Raw genomic sequence first — 17,043 nt, forward strand, 5'->3', positions numbered from 1 at the left:
TGGGAAAGATGGAGGGCACAAGGAGAAGGGGACGGCAGAGGACGAGATGGTTGGACGGTGTTCTCGAAGCTACCAGCATGAGTTTGAGCAAACTGCGGGAGGCAGTGGAGGACAGAGGTGCCTGGCGTTCTCTGGTCCATGGGGTCACGAAGAGTCGGACACGACTAAACGACTAAACAACAACAACAACAACCTGGTGCTGCACAAGGCGGTTGTGGGGATTAAAATGAGAAAGGGGGAGACCCTGAGCTACACCACCTGGGGGGGGGAGGTGGGATATAAATGCAATAAATAAATAATTCAATGTGCTTATTACTAGTGATTAAATCTCTATGCCACCCTTAATCCGAAGATCACAGTATTGTACTGTATTTTTATTTTATTTTATTCACTCATTCATTTTAAAAGGGTCTTTAGGAGCTGCTTGTTTCTGTTTCTTAACTCTCCCTCTGACTGAGGAAAAACTAACTAGCCTGCCGTTCCTTCGCTTGACGATTTAAATCTCGGGGACGGGGAGGGGCGAGCGGAGGGGGCGGAGTTTGGCGCCGGCGGACCCCTCACCCCCACCCCCACTGGGCGTGGCCGCGCACCTTCCGCTCTAATCGGCAGCATTGGCCCGGAGCTGCGACCTCTTTTGCCATGGCGCTCTCTCGCGCAGAGCGCTGCGTCGTGCTCGTGCTGCGCTTCCTCTCGGGAGCCCTCCTCGCGCTGCTCAGCCTGGCGGCGCGCGCCTCAGCCCTCCGCTCCCCATTGAGGGCGCCGGCGGCGGTGGCTGCTGCTGCTTCTTCTCCTCCTCCTGGCCCCAGCAGAGCCCGCGCCGTCCCGCCGCCGGAACACCCATTGCTGTTGCTGTCCGCAGTGGAGCTGGCGCGGCGGATCCGCCGCAGGGAGGTAAGGGCCCCGACAGCCCGTCTCTGAGTTTTAGAGAGAGAGAGAGAGAGAGAGAGAGAGAGAGAGAGATGTGGGAGGGGATCGCCCCGCAAGGGCTGCTGGGCATTGTAGTTTTGCTAGGAGGGGGTCTACTCCAAGGAAAAGCTTGGGGATTCCTAGCCCTTCGCGAATGCTCCATGTTCCTAGACCACCTAGGCTTCCATATATCCTAGTCTGACTGGTGATCTGCTTATGAAATTGTGCCACAAAATCCAGTGTGGAATATTTCGTGGAAGTCCTCTCTTCCAAGGTAGCAGGGGCATGTCGGCTCCCACAGCCTTGGTGCTCTCTTTTTAATTTCTTTGCAGCTTGTTTGCGGAGTATGGAATCTAGATCTGGCGTGGAAGATTCTTGGCCTAGGCACAAGGGGTGAACCTTTCAGAATAAATCAACATAAGCCCTTAACACGAATCCCAGGATCTTTGTATGTAGAATCTTAAGTCCAAGTAGTTCTGTTAGATACTCCACCTGCTTGCAAAGAAAAAACAAATTTCTCGTGAGAATGTGGGCGATGTTCCCTTTAGTTAAAGGAAAGAGGCAGTACTCTTTAATAGTACTTTTACTATTAAAAGTACCACTTTTACAACCAGAATGGTGAAGGCAGATAATATTGGGCACATCAAAAGGTGGAGGGAGCAGGAAAATACCTATCTGCTGCATTAGCACAGCGAACAGACCAGGATTGCACCTGTTGCCATTATGTGACAGTAGCAGGATCGGCAGAGGATGCATAGGATTCTGCGGTGGCTCAGCCCCACCCCTGAAGCACCCTGTTTCAGAGATTTCTGCTGGTGGGGACGCCACTAGTGGTTGCTTCTGCTCACTATTTGGATGGGTGCATTGGGGTGCTCTTTGCTGGCAGCGCTTCCACACTGATGGTTGGAGCTTCCATGGTTGCAGAAGCCTTTAAAACGCCATTCAATGGCCCCATTCAATCTCCCTTCAGCACAGTGATTCAGGGATTTGGATTTCTCAGTTAGTCATCCATGGTAGTGGTCTACTGACTCCAGACATGTAGCTTTCATGTGGGAAAGATCAAGAGCTGGTTGAGAGAAATCCAGCTCCTAAAAATGCAATATCTGAATCTTTTCTAATTCTTCAGACGGTTTGGTAAGCCACTATCTCTGCAGCATTAAAGTTCATCTGCTGAACATTATACTCATTTGATAAGGGTCTCATCTGCCTTCAGTTTACCCACTAAATAAATGTTTTAAAGAAATCTCACCAAATGCAAAGCCTGCCACGTTCTTGCTGTTTACCTTCTGCCCACTTTTCTGTGGAAGATACAAATAAATTTGCAATGAGCCCTGCTGGTGTTCATGATGAAATAAATTTGGATTGGTTCCAATTGAATACTTTTCACTGGGGTTGTCGATGTACCTGCACTTCATAGAATTATCCTAGCAATTCTGAAATAGCCAAAAGCATCTGGAGAAGAGTAAGAGAACACCCTGTTCTTAGGTTTAATTTTTGTTTTGCAGATTAATGCAAATCATTATTAGGGATAGAGAGTTACTAGTCCACAATGATGCTGGCTTCCTTGCTTTATCCACCTGTATTACCGATTTTTAGGTTGGGTGGGGGAATGACAAACCCACCTGGTCACCAGGAGGCAATTTTTACTCTCAGCAAGTTACTATTTGAAAATCTAGATTTAAGAAGGTAATCAACTGTACCACCGTTGGTTCTGATGTCCCCTCCCCTCCAATTCTAAGTACACTTGTTGCATGAGTGAATTAAAATTTGTTTCATGAACACTTGCTTTTAAACTAAGGTTACCAGATGTCCCTGTTTCCCGGGGGCAGTCCCTGGATTTACAAATCAGTCCCCATACAAAATCCATTGAAGTTGAAAAGTGTCCCCAGATTCATTGGAAAAAATCTGGTAACCTTATTCTAAACAAGCATTGCACTGTTCTTCAGTTGCTTTGCGTCAGGGCAAGAGATTGGTATTGAGAATCTCATCTTCTGCCCCTCCCTTCCTTAAAGGAATGTGGTTTTTTCCAGTGACTTGCTTGGTGTGTATTGTAAAAAGGTTTGGAATCTTAGGAGAAATCTTGTGTACATTCTCATTTAGAAGATTTTCAAATAAGCCTCCAAACTCTGTTCAGATTATAACTTAGCCAAAACCTGTATGGGGTTACCGTGGCATAGACTTTTGACACAGGCAAATAACATACAGTAATTGTCTTTCATGGTTATACAGGATAATGGGCTCATTTGAGTCCTTACATTCTGTTGTGCATCTTTCATAGGGGCGGGGAAACCTTGTGTCATCGTCACATGCTGCTGAACTGCAGCTCCCATCGTTCCCAGCCATTAGCCATGCTTTCTAGGGCTTGTGGGAACATCTGGAGGTTTCCCATATTCTCCCCCATATCTCCAATTCTTTCTTAACCTCTTAACCTCTTTCCACAATTTAATATACCATATTTTTCCTTCTATAAGATGCCCCCATGTATAAGATGCCCCCTGTTTTGGGGGACTCAGATTTAAGAAAATGGGAGGAGATGGCCCCGTGACATTATTTTTAAGGGGAAAAACCTAGTCTTATGCATGGAAAAATACAGTACCGTATTTTTCGCTCTATAACACGCACCAGACCATAACACGCACATAGTTTTTAGAGGAGGAAAACAAGAAAAAAAATATTCTAAACGAAATAGTGGATATATGATTTTTGTGGTTCATGCTGTGGCCACAGACATGTGATCTGACAGTGAGTTTGGAGTAGCCCAATGCAAAAATCCTGAGGATCCATGTGGATCCATGCTTTGTAACCACGGAGGAGGGAAGGAAGGGGAACCATGGATCCTCTGCTCAGGACTGCAGCAGATCCCCCCCGCCACCCGCAGGCATTCGCTCCATAACACGCACAGACATTTCCCCTTACTTTCTAGGAAGAAAAAAGTGAGTGTTATGGTGCAAAAAATACGGTAATTATTTTCAAATAGGTTAAGATTTCTTAAAGGTAAGGTAAAGGGACCCCTGACTGTTAGGTCCAGTCGTGACCGATTCTGGGGTTGCGGCACTCATCTCGCTTTATTGCCCAAGGGAGCCGGCATACAGCTTCCAGGTCATGTGGCCAGCATGACTAAGCTGCTTCTGGCGAACCAGAGCAGCACACGGAAACGCCGTTTACCTTCCTGCCAGAGCAGTACCTATTTATCTACTTGCACTTTGACGTGCTTTCGAACTGCTAGGTTGGCAGGAGCAGGGAGCTCACCCCGTCGCGGGGATTCGAACCGCCAACCTTCTGATCAGCAAGTCCTAGGCTCTGTGGTTTAACCCACAGCGCCACCCACGTCCCAGTAAGATTTCTTACTGTAAGCCAAATTCCCAAATACAACTTTTTGCCTATTTTTAAGCTAGACATCCTTTCTAAAAAAATTTTTTTGACTGCTCATCCATGTTTTTGACCAACATTGTTGTTTTATCTGAGCTTATTTTGAAACCTGCCACTTCTCCAAACCTTTTAATTTCTTCTAATGTTTTGGGAACGCTCTCCAAAGGTTGTTCTAGCGTCAACACCACTGACACCCTTAATTTATAGATTCTATGTCCCACCTCAATACCTTTAATATTCAATGAACATTTAAAGCACATTGCCTCTCTCAAATAATACCTAGGGGAAACTATATTTTGTTAAGGGTGCTGGGAGGTGTAGCTCAGTGCAGGTAAAATGCAGTTCTGAGTATTCTTTGATGGAAAACATGCATGTTTAATGTAGGCACATTCCCAGATGGCAAGGGAAATAATTCGTAATAGTGAGCATGAGCTAAATTCTGCCTCTTTCTGAAATCTGTTGTTATCAGCGGCTTCCCTCGCATTGCTGCTCACACCCAATGGTTAATGATAAACTTATTTATCACTTATTTTATTGCATGTATATTACACCACTTTCCCAAGGAACTCAGACATACTGTGCATGGGCTTTTCCAATTTTCCCCTACTCAACAAATATTGTGAGGTGAGTGAGGCTAAAATACTGACTGAAGGCTTCCTTACATGGCTATGTGGAGAGCCTCCTTTCTCAGAGATAGTGTACCACTGACAAGTACTTTTCTGGCAAGTAATAGCAGGGAGTGTGCGATGGACGTTTTGCCTTGCTTGTGAGCTTCACAGAAACATCTGTAAACCATTTTGTGATGCTGGGTTATTTGGACCTTTGGTCCAATCCATTGAAGTTCATAGCTGCCCAGAGTGACTTGAGCAGCATATAAAGAATGAATCATCATCATTACTAAATTATTATAGAATATTCGAACCTTGATTTCCTTGCTCCAAGCTCAGCATTCTATCCATGGCATGGTGCTAATTGCTAATGAAACAGAACACAATATTCAGCACATATGATCACTAGATGCTCTGAAAGTTAGCCAGATTGCAGCAATCTTTTGAGCAATTTTTATTCCTTGCAGGTGAAATGTATTGATGTTATTGAAACATACATTGGGAGGATCAAAGAAGTCAACCCGTTGATCAATGCGGTTGTAAAAGACAGGTGAGTGATGGAATTTATACTTTCTGTTTCAACATATTTCTACTTCTGACAGGAAAAAGGGCAGGCAGATGCGGTGCTCCACTAGAGATTCTCTGTTGCCTCACACGTTGACCTACTTTGAGTCAATGCAGTTCCTGAAGAATTCTTCCAAGTGCTCGCATAGTTATGATTTGCAACACAATCATAGCAAAAGTAACTAGTTTGTAGCTTCTCCGAATCCAAACAAAGGGAGCTCTGCTCATTCTCGGAAGTACTTGTCCTTTCTGAACCTTTCGCTGACCTTGGCCATCCTGTATTCAGACTAAGGACATGAGAGATGGCCTACTGGGTGAGTGGGGCAGGCAGGTGGGATAAAGTGTCATCTCACCTAGTACTCGTGTCTCCCGACAGCTGCTGATCAGATGCTCCTGGAAGATGCACAAGCAGGGGCATGGTGGAGAAAGGTGATGTAATAGGTGGCCCATCTCACGGGGTGGGACAAAGCAGCACCCGGCAATAACGAGCCTCCCACTCACCAACCTTCCTGCAGGGATCTGCATTGCCAATGCATTCTCTGGAATCTTTGGACGCCATCCATCCCCATCATGCCTATCAGCTAATGTCATCCTTTGCTGGTGGGCATGGGGTTGTATTTTGGAGAGATGGTCTAATGGGTCAGACCCCCTGTAGACCACGACTGGTTGCAAGGTGGAGATTCTCTGTCCCTGTTGTATACCATCATGTTCTTTAAGGATTTTTAGAAAGCTGTTTGACCATTTGTCCTCTCTCCCAGGTAGGAAATAGCAAGGGGCTGCATACCTGAGGGGAAACCTGGAGACAGAACCCTGTTTTGTTTATCCGAGGTCAAGAAGCTCTTTGCCATTAAGCAAATATTTCTAGAGAAGTTCCAAAGCTGTGGTGATCACAAAGCAAAAAAACAAAAACAAAAAACAGCAACATTTAGACTTGTTTCCTCTAGGCTCCCTCTGAAGTCTTTCTCCAGCTTCACCTCTGGCTGTGGCTCCAGAGATGGAACTTGGGAGGAGCAATAGGTGTGGGACAAAATGAGCATCGTCGGAAGACCAGTTAGGTTCCAGGCTCTAGAGATTGACGGGTTTTCTCTTATTTCCTCTGGCTCTTACCCAACTATCTCTCTCAGGTTTGAGGCTGCCCTTGAGGAAGCTCATCAGGTCGACCAGCTGCTCTCTGAGGGGCACGATGATGAAGAGTCACTGAAGGAAAAGTTTCCCTTCTTGGGGGTCCCTATCACCATCAAAGAAGCCTTTGCGCTATACGGTGTGTTCTCTTGCATAACCTCCACCCACCTCTTGACCGCAGTCTGTAGTCTTCCCTCATTTAATTTATTTATCTGTTTCATAGATTTGTTTCAGTATGAATATTTTACAGTAATGGGTAACAGAGCAACCCTTAAGACGTTTTGTTTGTTGCTTTCTTAAATCGGCATTCCTTCATTCTTTTAAAACTCTGTCAATGAGATCTTATAAAATAGTGACAGCCAAATGTATCTAAACAATGGTGCTTGAATCAGTTGAATCCTTTTTAAAAAAATAAATTTTATTGTTTTGCATTTTAACAATCCAATCAGATCACATTAAATATTCCAAATTATACAAATACATATCATATAGTCCAAATATTTTGCCAAATTATAATTTTTTGTTGGGGCTTCCCAGGCTTCAAGTTCAGTGGGGTCCAATCATCTTATGTTTCTACTGCCTTGAGTTTCCAATAGTTCCTTCTTTAAATCTTCCTGTTATCCTTCCTTCTTTCATGGCCTCTGAGTTATTTCCACAGGCGAGTTGAAGTGAGCAATAATATGCTTCTGTGTGAAATTTGTATGACTCTCCTTTTTTTTTTGTAGCTGGTAAGTCTGTTATTTGCAGTATATCCTCACACGTTGCTGTTTATGCCAAATCAATCCAAAAGTTCTTCTCTGGTGGCAAACGCCATCTTCTCTCAGTTCCGACGAAATAAAATCTAGGCATTCGCTCATTAATTTTCTCATACAGGTTGCATCAAACATTAGTCTTTCCAGGGGAGATTTGCCAAATCAGACTTGAAGTACAGATATAATAACAAATTAAGAGCTCGCCTCCCCCATGACTATTTATCTCTGCAACTCGGTCTATCCCATAATGGCGGATCCCAATTAAATAGTGCGTCACATCACTCTTCCGGAGAGTCTTTTATCTTCTTCCAAGTATTTCAAAAAACAAAGGCTTTAGTTAGGATTTGAATCAGTTGAATCCTAAGGGCAATTTTCTAAGAGTGGGCGACTCATTTAGGACTTTGAAGACAAAGGTTCAGATCCACCACTCAGACATGATGCCCAATCTAACCCTACATCACAGGGTAATTGTGAGGATTAATTAGGAGGTAAAGGTAAAGGTAAAGGTACCCCTGCCCGTACGGGCCAGTCTTGACAGACTCTAGGGTTGTGCGCTCATCTCACTCTAGAGGCCGGGAGCCAGCGCTGTGCAGACACTTCCGGGTCACGTGACCAGCGTGACAAAGCTGCTCTGGCAAGCCAGCACCAGCGCAGCACACGGAAACGCCGTTTACCTTCCCGCTATAAAGCGGTACCTATTTATCTACTTGCACTTAAGGGTGCTTTCAAACTGCTAGGTGGGCAGGAGCTGGGACCGAACGACGGGAGCTCACCCCACCGCGGGGATTTGAACCGCCGACCATGCGATCGGCAAGTCCTAGGCACTGAGGTTTTACCCACAGCGCCACCCGCGTCCCTTTAATTAGGAGGTACACATGTGCTATCTTGAACTTCTTGGAAGAAGAAGAAGGTTTCCAATTGTTGTGTTTTGGGAAAGCTATTTTATCTTACAATAGGGTGTGCTGTATAAAGTGCAGCCCACGTCCTTTTCTCAGTGAGTGACATCTTTGCTAACCTTCTAGGGATTTTCCTTCATGTAGTTCTGCAGACTAAGCAAAAATCCAGCTGCTCTGAGGGCGCCAGGTTTTAGTCTGAAACCAGCAATTCTCTGGTGTTGCTGCATCTTAGAGGGTGTGGTCCCAAACTTGTTAAACAAGATACTCCTTCTCCAGTAAGGCCAACCAATTTTTGCACTCTTAATGAGGTACCTCTGGAGTATCTAGGAATGAGATTTACTATTTGTGGTTTGCTCCCCACAAACCTATTCCTCCTTGGCTAAGCCATACCTCTCTTCACACATACAAAACAAGTAAGATACTTCTTGGTTTGAGGACTGTGTACTTGCTTGTATACTTGAGGACAGAGAGCATGCTAAAAGATCAAGGAACTGGCTGGAAAGGAGGAGGTGGGTTATAAAGCACAGAGTGAGCAAAAACCATTACTGTATTAGGTTTTGTTTTCATTTTAGTTCATTACCTTTCTCCCTTCCACTGCTAAAAGGAGCATTTGCTTTCCCCAGCTGGAAAGATGATAAAGATGAGCTTTATCTCATCTACTACAGGCTGCAAATGGTTTACAGAAAATGAAAAACACCTACCAAATAAAACCAGAGATACCTGCTTGTTTATTGCTGAAATAGTGTGGTGTGTCTACCATATTGCATCATTTTCCAGACATTTGGGGGGCAGCTACTCCCTTGGCTCTTGGCCTTATAGCTGCCCTTTAGCACTGCTCTAGGCTATTGTGGAACCTCTGACTCTTTTTTTCCTTTTTGTTTCCCTCGTTGTGGTAGGGTTGCCCAATGCCTCCGGACTGGTTAGCCGTCGTAACATTATCTCCACATCCGATGCTTCGGTAGTGTCACGGGTAAAGCAGGCTGGCACCATCCCACTGGGTGTGACCAACTGCAGCGAGCTGTGCATGTGGTTTGAGTCGAGCAACCGGGTCTATGGTCGGACCAACAACCCATACGACCTAGAGCGCATCGTAGGAGGCAGCTCAGGTGAGTGGGCTACCTCGTTTGTGAGAACATGCTGCACTGAACAGATAAGTTAGTCCTGGCTGATCAAATCTCCTGCTAGTGATTAACTGCTCATGTGATGGTGGTTTAAAGAAGTGACCAGAACTCAACAAGAATGGAGGGCAGTTGGGAATATGTTGCTTATTTTTGACTTTGATACAGCATAGAAGTAGGGTTGTATAGGGGTTGGGGACCAGAAAGCCACCTATAATAGGTTGCAAGTTAGGTATGCCAGTGATGCTTCTATTTTGTTGGATCTGCAAGTATTTGAGATTAGTACTAGTTAGCAAGACAATCCCTGGGGGGGGGGGGGGAAATCTGATTAGCCCACTCTGTTTCTCCATGTGTATTTCAGTCTCCCAGAGCAGATTCTGTGAGTGGCAAGTGCGGGGTTACTCAGATATGCCTGTGGTCCACTGCCAATCTGTCCTTTGTTTGCCTTCCAGGAGGAGAAGGCTGCATCCTGGCAGCTGCTGGTTCTGTGATCGGTGTGGGCTCGGATATTGGGGGCAGCATCCGTATGCCGGCTTTCTTCAATGGCGTCTTTGGACACAAGCCCACCACTGGTACAAAATGCCCATTTCTCATTGCTTCTTTTTCCACCAAGTTAACTAAAAGAAAGGACAGAAAGAACAGTTGTAGGTTGTCTTGATGTTCTTACCTCTCAAGAATTAGGGTTTATTTCCTTTGGAAGGTCAACTGGACCTTAAGGTAAAAGCCTTTGGGAATTTGGGCATCCAGTTCAGAAGGAGTCAGCTACCGTTCCTGAAGGCCTGGCTGTTTTGGCTACACAAATTGGCATCTCAGTACAGTGGAACCTCGTGTTATGGACAGGATCCGTTTCGGAGGCCCATCCGTAACACGGAACTGATGCATGCCAAAGTGCCACATCGGTGCACGCACATGGCACGATTTAGCACGTCTGCGTCTGTGCGAGTGGTAAAACCCAGAAGTAATCCATTTGAGTACTTCCGGGTTGCCATGGGACGCAACACGAAAACACATAGCCTGAAGCGGACGCAGCATGAGGTATGACTGTAGTGGAGGCAGCAAGTCCAAATCTGGCAACGGTATCCTGTTGAAAACTTTTTTAAAGCATTGCATGGCTATTAAAAGACAGGAAGGCCCCTGCCTGCCAGTTCACAGACTAATACAAAAGCAATGGGAGGAGGGAAGAGAGCAAGATTTGCAGCACCTGCTCCTTCTTTGGCCAGAGGATGGGGCCAGGATACTTTATCCCTGTTGCCATAATGTTCATTGTGTGGAACAGAAGGTGGACCCAAGTGTGCCTTCTTCAGTTCTGCAGTCTCAAGGTAACTGGCAGTAGCAGTATCCTTTCTGTCAGAAAACTGATTAGGGTTCTGGTTTGGACCTAAACTAGCCTTGAATACAGTGCTCTGTGTATGGGAGAGGTGGCATATGAACCCAACCCTGTCACTAAACTAAAACAATGTGGTTTGTCATGCAAAGCTAAACTCGGTGTGTTCGTCTAGGTGTGGTTCCCAATGACGGCCAATTCCCTAATGCTGTGGGCATTCGGACAAAGTTCCTGTGCACTGGCCCAATGTGCCGTTTTGCAGAGGACCTGGAACCCCTGTTGAGGGTCATGGCTGGGTCAGGCGTTACAAAGTAAGTGGTTCTTATTACTTTTGCAGTGCATAAAGTGAATCCTAGTCTGCTAAGAAGTGCAGATGTGTTTGGCACCTGTCATTATTGTCCCTGGCTGTCTTTGCCACCGACGGTAGAGATCTGCACAGTGAGGGACAGGGCTAACTGAGGCAGAGGTCGGAATACTCCCCCTTCACAACACCATGTAGGAAAGCCGGTTTAACTGGCCGTTGAATCTTATTTCCACACTGGCTGTGGGACAGCATCCCTCACTGTGCCTCTGGGTACCAGGCTTGCTTCAGGGGTGCAGTATTGGCTGCATCGCTCACTTGACTCTGTTATCCATTACTTTGCTCTACTCTGTACCCTCTATCATCCTCTGCCTTGGTCTGCCTAATGGAGGACAGTATCCCCACTGGTCTGGTGCCTTCGGTTGCTGTGGCATTTTTTTACCAAGAGTTGGTTATAAGAACTTGGTGTACATCAAGAGTGGAGCTAGTCCACTCTGCCGACTTGAACTGAGGATGGGACCAAAGCGCTCCTCGCTTCTGACTTGTGGCCATCTTATTCCTTCCTATTCAGGTTGAAGCTGGATGAAAAAGTATCTCTAAAGAATGTGAAATTCTACTCCATGGAGCACGACGGAGGTTCTGTCTTTGTTTCCCCAGTGGACAAAGAGCTTCTTCAGGCTCATCGGAACGTAAGAGGAAACTGCATCTGGTAGCTTAAAAACTTGAGGGCTATCACAGTTATCAGGGAGTTTAGGTAGGCGTTTGGTAAATGGCAGCTGAGTCAGCCTGTTCCAATTTGCCTGTGCATGCCTTCGTGTGCCCCAGCATACCTGGGCACTGTTTTTTTCAGATTCATGCACAGGTCCATAGCTCAGTGGTAGAGTATATCCTTTGCATGCAGAAGCCCCCTGCCCCATTCGGTTCCCAGCATCTCCAGATAGGAAACGATCCCTTCCTTAAACCTTGGCTGTATATCTACTGGCTGTGTTATATTTATTATTATTAATAATTAAAATGCATTTTTATAGGGAAAAAGTCTCAGTTCAACTTGCAGCAAGATTATGAATACAAAGATAGCATAAAATAGCCCCAAAGCAGTGCAATTATCTTGAAGTAGGATTGCCAAATCAAAATGGGAAATGTAAGGGCTACTGTGGAGCTTTGATAGCTAAGCTTAGGGTACATTTACATAATGTTCTGGTGAGCTGTAGAAGTCTTGAAGCTGGAGTGTAGGAAGCAACCCCTATGTTCACTAGTGGTTGCAGTGAAAGTACCAAAGATTAAGGAGAATCACTCTCTATCCTTCTCTCTGTGTGAGAGAGAGAGTTCACACATGCATACCATCTTCACCCTGTGATTACAAAAAATTATTTTAAAAAGTTGTTGCATAGCAAAGTCCACAGACACAGTCTTCCTATCATGTTGCCTGAAGCAGAGTGGAGCTCCTCAGAAGTTCAGACGTCCATCTGTGAATGTCCAGGTGTTACCAGTCCTCCTAACTCTGATGTAGTGGTGATAATATTGTTTTGGTGTACTGTGTCTGTGTGGAATGAGAAGAATCCTATATTTTTCTTAAATGCTCTTCGGCCCCCAGGCTTTCAATTCCTCCTTTAATAACTGTTTACTCAATGGCTGTTATTTTCTCTCTTATGTTTTCAAGGTGGTAAAGCACCTGGAGGCTGACCTGGGTATTCAAGTTCAGCCTGTGAATATTCACAAAATGAAGTATTCCTTCCAGATCTGGTCTGTCATGATGTCTTCCAAGGACAGTGATGGGCAGGTATGTAAAATGCAAACCAGGGTGTAAGCCTACCTGCGACAGGGGAAGAACAGCAGCGATGGACAAATTGTCTATCGGGGATGCTGATCTTCACATGGAGGTTTCTGTGCACTTACATTGTTCTCTAGAGCATGGTTCTAAAAAGTACTTAGTCCTTTCCATGGGCCCCAATCTGTACTATACGTTTAAAGCACTACCATGCAACCTTACGCAATTATGGTTTCCCTCAAAGGATTCTGGGAACTGTAGTTTGTTAAGCGATTTGCTAGGAGATCCTTATTTCCCTCCCAGAGCTACAATTACCAGAATTCCCTGGAAAGAGGGATTGTTTGGTTTTGTTTTTTAAAAATAAATTTTATTTGATTTTACAAGTATAAAATTGTAACAGTACAATATACATAACAATATTTAGAGATTCTTCGAAATCTTTGGACTTCCCACCTTCCCCTCCATGGGTCCTATTATCAACTGCATATTATTTAATCATCCAAATTTTATATCTCTCAATTTTTGTCCATAATACTTTCTACATTACAAGTGTTATTGTAATCCTGCTGACATTTTCATCTGCTTACAGTGGTCCCTCAGGTAGATTGTAAATTTTCCCCATTCTTTATTAAAGTTTTGGTCTTCTTGGTCCTTGAGCTTTCCGGTCAGTTTCACCATTTTGGCATAATCCAACAGCTTAGTTTGCCATTCTTCTCTGGTAGGGACTTTATCTTCTTTCAGTCTAGAAGAGGGATTGATTGTTAAACCAGTCTCGCAGTCGTAGCTCTGCAAGGAGAATAGGGATCTCTGAACAATGCTCAGCGACCTTAGCAAACTACACTTTGCAAGATTCTTTGGGAGATGCCGTACCATGACTGTTCAAGGTGACGTCGTCTTTTAAACGACTGCTGCAGTTGGGACCCATGCCTGCTTCCATAGCTCTTGCTCCACTATGAAAGATTTATTTATTTGTATTTGTACCTTGTAAAATTGAGAGAGGAGGTTTGGCAAACCATGCTTAAAATATACTAGTTTAAAAAGCTAGAAGCAGAAAACGTTACGGAATTCTCTTCGTCCTTGCTTCTCCATTCATATTCATATTACAGCAAACAGAAACCTTCACAGAGCTTCTTGGGGATCATGGAAAGCCAGTGTGGCCATCATGGGAGCTGCTGAAGTGGATGATAGGGATGTCTTCACACACCATCCCAGCCATTGGTAATGTCCTGTTTTTAAACTTAAGAGTTTTATTCTAAAATAGCTGCACTTCTTTGATGTGCTAGTTCTATCCAGGTTGTTTGGCAATTTCCTGGTAACTAAATATGGAGTGCTGGCAAAGAAATGTATATAACAATGCTTGGGACCAGAAGGTAGCATCATATATTTGGAAGGAAGATGGTGGTGCTGACAATCTAGGACTGGGATAGCCAACATAGCGCCTTCCAAATGTTGGTGTACTACTAGTCCCATCACCCCTGACCATTGGCCATGCAGGTTGGGGGCTGATGTCTGCTGGACTCCAACAACATATGGAGGGTGCCACATTGACTAAGGAGTCTGGCGATCCTCAACTCATCCAGTAGCATGGAAGTTTGGGAGTGAAAGGCAGCAACTAAAACAGTTGTTTTCAAACACTTGTGTACCTGCTCTTGGCTGTGGCCCGTGCTAAGGGATGATGGGAGTTGTAGTCCAGCAATATCTGGAGGGCATCACATCGGCTACCCCTGTTTTAGTATATCATGTTATATATGATCCAGCCTTTTGCAATGACTGCTGTTTCTCTTTGACCTACCTGCATCTCTGTGCTCTTTAGCACTAGGATTAACCGAGAAGGTGGTGAAATACAGTCCCAAAGTGAACGCTAAGCTAGCAAGCATGGCACAGAGTCTGCAGACCGAGATGGTGAATCTACTGGGAAATGATGGTGTCCTCTTATATCCTTCACACCCTGTAGTTGCTCCCAAGCACCACACTCCTCTGGGGATGCCTTTCAATTTTGCCTACACGGGTAAGGAGTTCCTATTTTGCATATGCATGTATTACTCATGTACATTCTTTCAGTTTACATGATGCTTTGCAGAGTACAAGATGTTAGACAGGTCACTGCCTTAAGGAGCTTATAATGTAAAAATTCAAGACAGGAAAAGCAGAGGAAGCAGGAGACCAGGAGAAAAAGGGAAGCAGCATGCAGTAATTGTATTTCACCATTTGGGTGAATCTGGTTTTCTTTGCATGTGTACATGCTCATGGGCATCCACCGAACAGGATATAGCATATGATGCAGCCATATGTGTGCAGTACATGGGTATGTACTATACAGTTCCACGGTCCTGCTACCTCTAAACAAGGTGATACAACTTTTCCATGGGGTTATGTTGAGCTCCTGATTCTGGGAAGTCTCTGGGTATGGAGCAAACTGTGCTTTGTTTATTAGGGGCCTCTGTGACATATTGTGTTTCATTTAGCCAGTGCAGAACCCCTTGATTTATTCTTGCACTTAAAACCAGTATGATAAATTCCAAATTCTCAGAGAATGTTTCTAGATAGCAGCGAAACAAAATGTCTTGGATTCTAGTTCGTTTGTTGCAAAGAAGTGCTTTGAGTCCGTAATTCCTTTCATTCTCTCTTCCCCTTTTAGCCATCTTCAACATACTGGGCTTACCAGTGACCCAGTGCCCGCTGGGCTTGAGCAAGGAAGGCCTCCCCTTGGGCATCCAGGTGGTGGCAGGACCCTACAATGACCACTTGACTCTGGCCATGGCACAATACTTGGAGAAGGCATTTGGAGGATGGCTTCCCCCTGGTACATCCTAGCGTGTGTTGCCCGAGTCCTGGTGATAGCAGAAACACGAAGAGTGCCCCACCTGTAGCAGCAGGCAGCTGCATATGATATTGGAGGAGCTCTGATGCCTGTCCCCCCTGCATGCACTTGCAACCCAGGGGGACTTAATTCCCTCCCACAGGGCCAAAGCTGGTAGAGAGTTCAGCTGCACCTTTAGCTTTCTTCCTTTCTTATTACAAAATTACTTGAGACGTTTAGGCAATAGGATGCTCTCTCCATTCTCAGGGAAATCGGGGGTTTTGGGGAGGGGGGTGAGGGTTCTGACAGGACAATCATATTGTGAGATATGGGAGAGGGTTTTCTGTCCCTGACTGTGGTGTTGGTAGTATAGGGCTCCTGGTCCCCTATGTAACGTGGTTTTTCTTTGCTGCTTTCAAGGCCAGGCCAAGGGCATCTGTAATTTTTATCTGTGCTGGAGACTAGCTCCCCTACTTGAAAATGTATTTGGGAAATTGGGGTCCCCCAGCTTCCCACAATTTGCACAGAACACTGAGAACAGTGCTGGAGAAGATGTTGTTGAGTCCTCACTAAACTTGGGAGTTCCCAGCCATGGCTCATGGTGGAAGAAGACGAGGGCAGCTTTTTGATCTCTTGGAAGGCACACCTTAGTAAATCTAGGACTGTTCAAATGAACGTGATGGATCAAGTGTTTTCCCACACACATTCCTCTTCTGAGCCTGTGGGGCCATGTTACTCTATGCACCTTTTGACTGGGTACACTGAAAAACAGTGCTGTTGGCCAGTTCCGATGGACCAAACAAAATGAAATGTATGTCATTTGCACCAAAGAGAATATAATGATATAGTACTTTAGGTCTGTGGTTCTGTTTCTTCTCTTGAACTCTCCTTTTCTTCGAACCAAATCTAACACTGTTAGCCAGTGTCAATAAGGAGCCAAAATGTGTTTGGATCGCAGTGCTGATGGTATATGACATAATTAAGTATAGTTGTACCTTGGTTTTCGAACAGCTTACTTCTTGAAAGTTTTGGTTCCCGAACGCCACAAACATGAAAGTGCCTGTTCCGGTTTGCAAACTATTTTTCGAAGCTGAATGTCCAGTGAGGCTTCCTGCAGCGAATCAGAAGCCGCGCTTTGGTTTCTGAACGTTTTGGAAGTCAAACGTCCAAAGGTACAACTGTAGTTAGGTTGTGCTTTTCATCTGTAACTTCATGTGCATGAGATACCGCCAGGGCTGTGCACCAGAACTGAATCAGGCCAGCTTGTGTGGACCCAGACTTGGGCTGAGAGAGCTCTGGATTGCCCTAGGTCAGGTTGCTCCACCTTGAGCCAGCCAGGATTTGTCAAAAGACAGCCTAGTTGCATGGTGGAGGTAGGTAGGTAGGTAGGTAGGAAGGAAGGAAGGAAGGAAGGAAGGAAGGAAGGAAGGAGAGGCAGGCAGGATCTGCTTCACTAGCACATTCCCTACAGGAAAGCAGCTTCCAGCTGGCAAGTAGAAGTTTTAGTCCTTCTCT

General features: G+C 45.1%; 1 protein-coding gene across 1 annotated transcript; it reads left to right on the forward strand.

Moving 5' to 3' along the window:
• The first annotated feature begins 567 nt into the window (after positions 1-567).
• On the forward strand, positions 568-16,383 carry FAAH2 (fatty acid amide hydrolase 2). The gene is made up of 11 exons (XM_083722330.1): positions 568-891; positions 5,351-5,433; positions 6,572-6,708; positions 9,114-9,323; positions 9,788-9,907; positions 10,835-10,970; positions 11,532-11,649; positions 12,621-12,740; positions 13,835-13,946; positions 14,542-14,736; positions 15,367-16,383. The coding sequence occupies exons 1-11, from the start codon at positions 640-642 to the stop codon at positions 15,540-15,542; spliced, it is 1,659 nt and encodes a 552-aa protein (XP_083578456.1). The 5' UTR covers positions 568-639; the 3' UTR covers positions 15,543-16,383.
• The last annotated feature ends 660 nt before the right edge of the window (positions 16,384-17,043 follow it).

This window comes from Podarcis gaigeae (assembly GCF_964106915.1).
Source record: "Podarcis gaigeae genome assembly, chromosome: Z".
Taxonomy (NCBI): Eukaryota; Metazoa; Chordata; class Lepidosauria; order Squamata; family Lacertidae; genus Podarcis; species Podarcis gaigeae.

Coding starts and splice junctions, on each gene's coding strand:
- FAAH2 (XM_083722330.1), top strand. CDS start 640: ATGGCGCTCTCTCGCGCAGAGCGCTGCGTCGTGCTCGTGCTGCGCTTC. Junction 5,434..6,571: donor AATGCGGTTGTAAAAGACAG/GTGAGTGATGGA, acceptor TATCTCTCTCAG/GTTTGAGGCTGCCCTTGAGG. Junction 11,650..12,620: donor TTCTTCAGGCTCATCGGAAC/GTAAGAGGAAAC, acceptor TATGTTTTCAAG/GTGGTAAAGCACCTGGAGGC.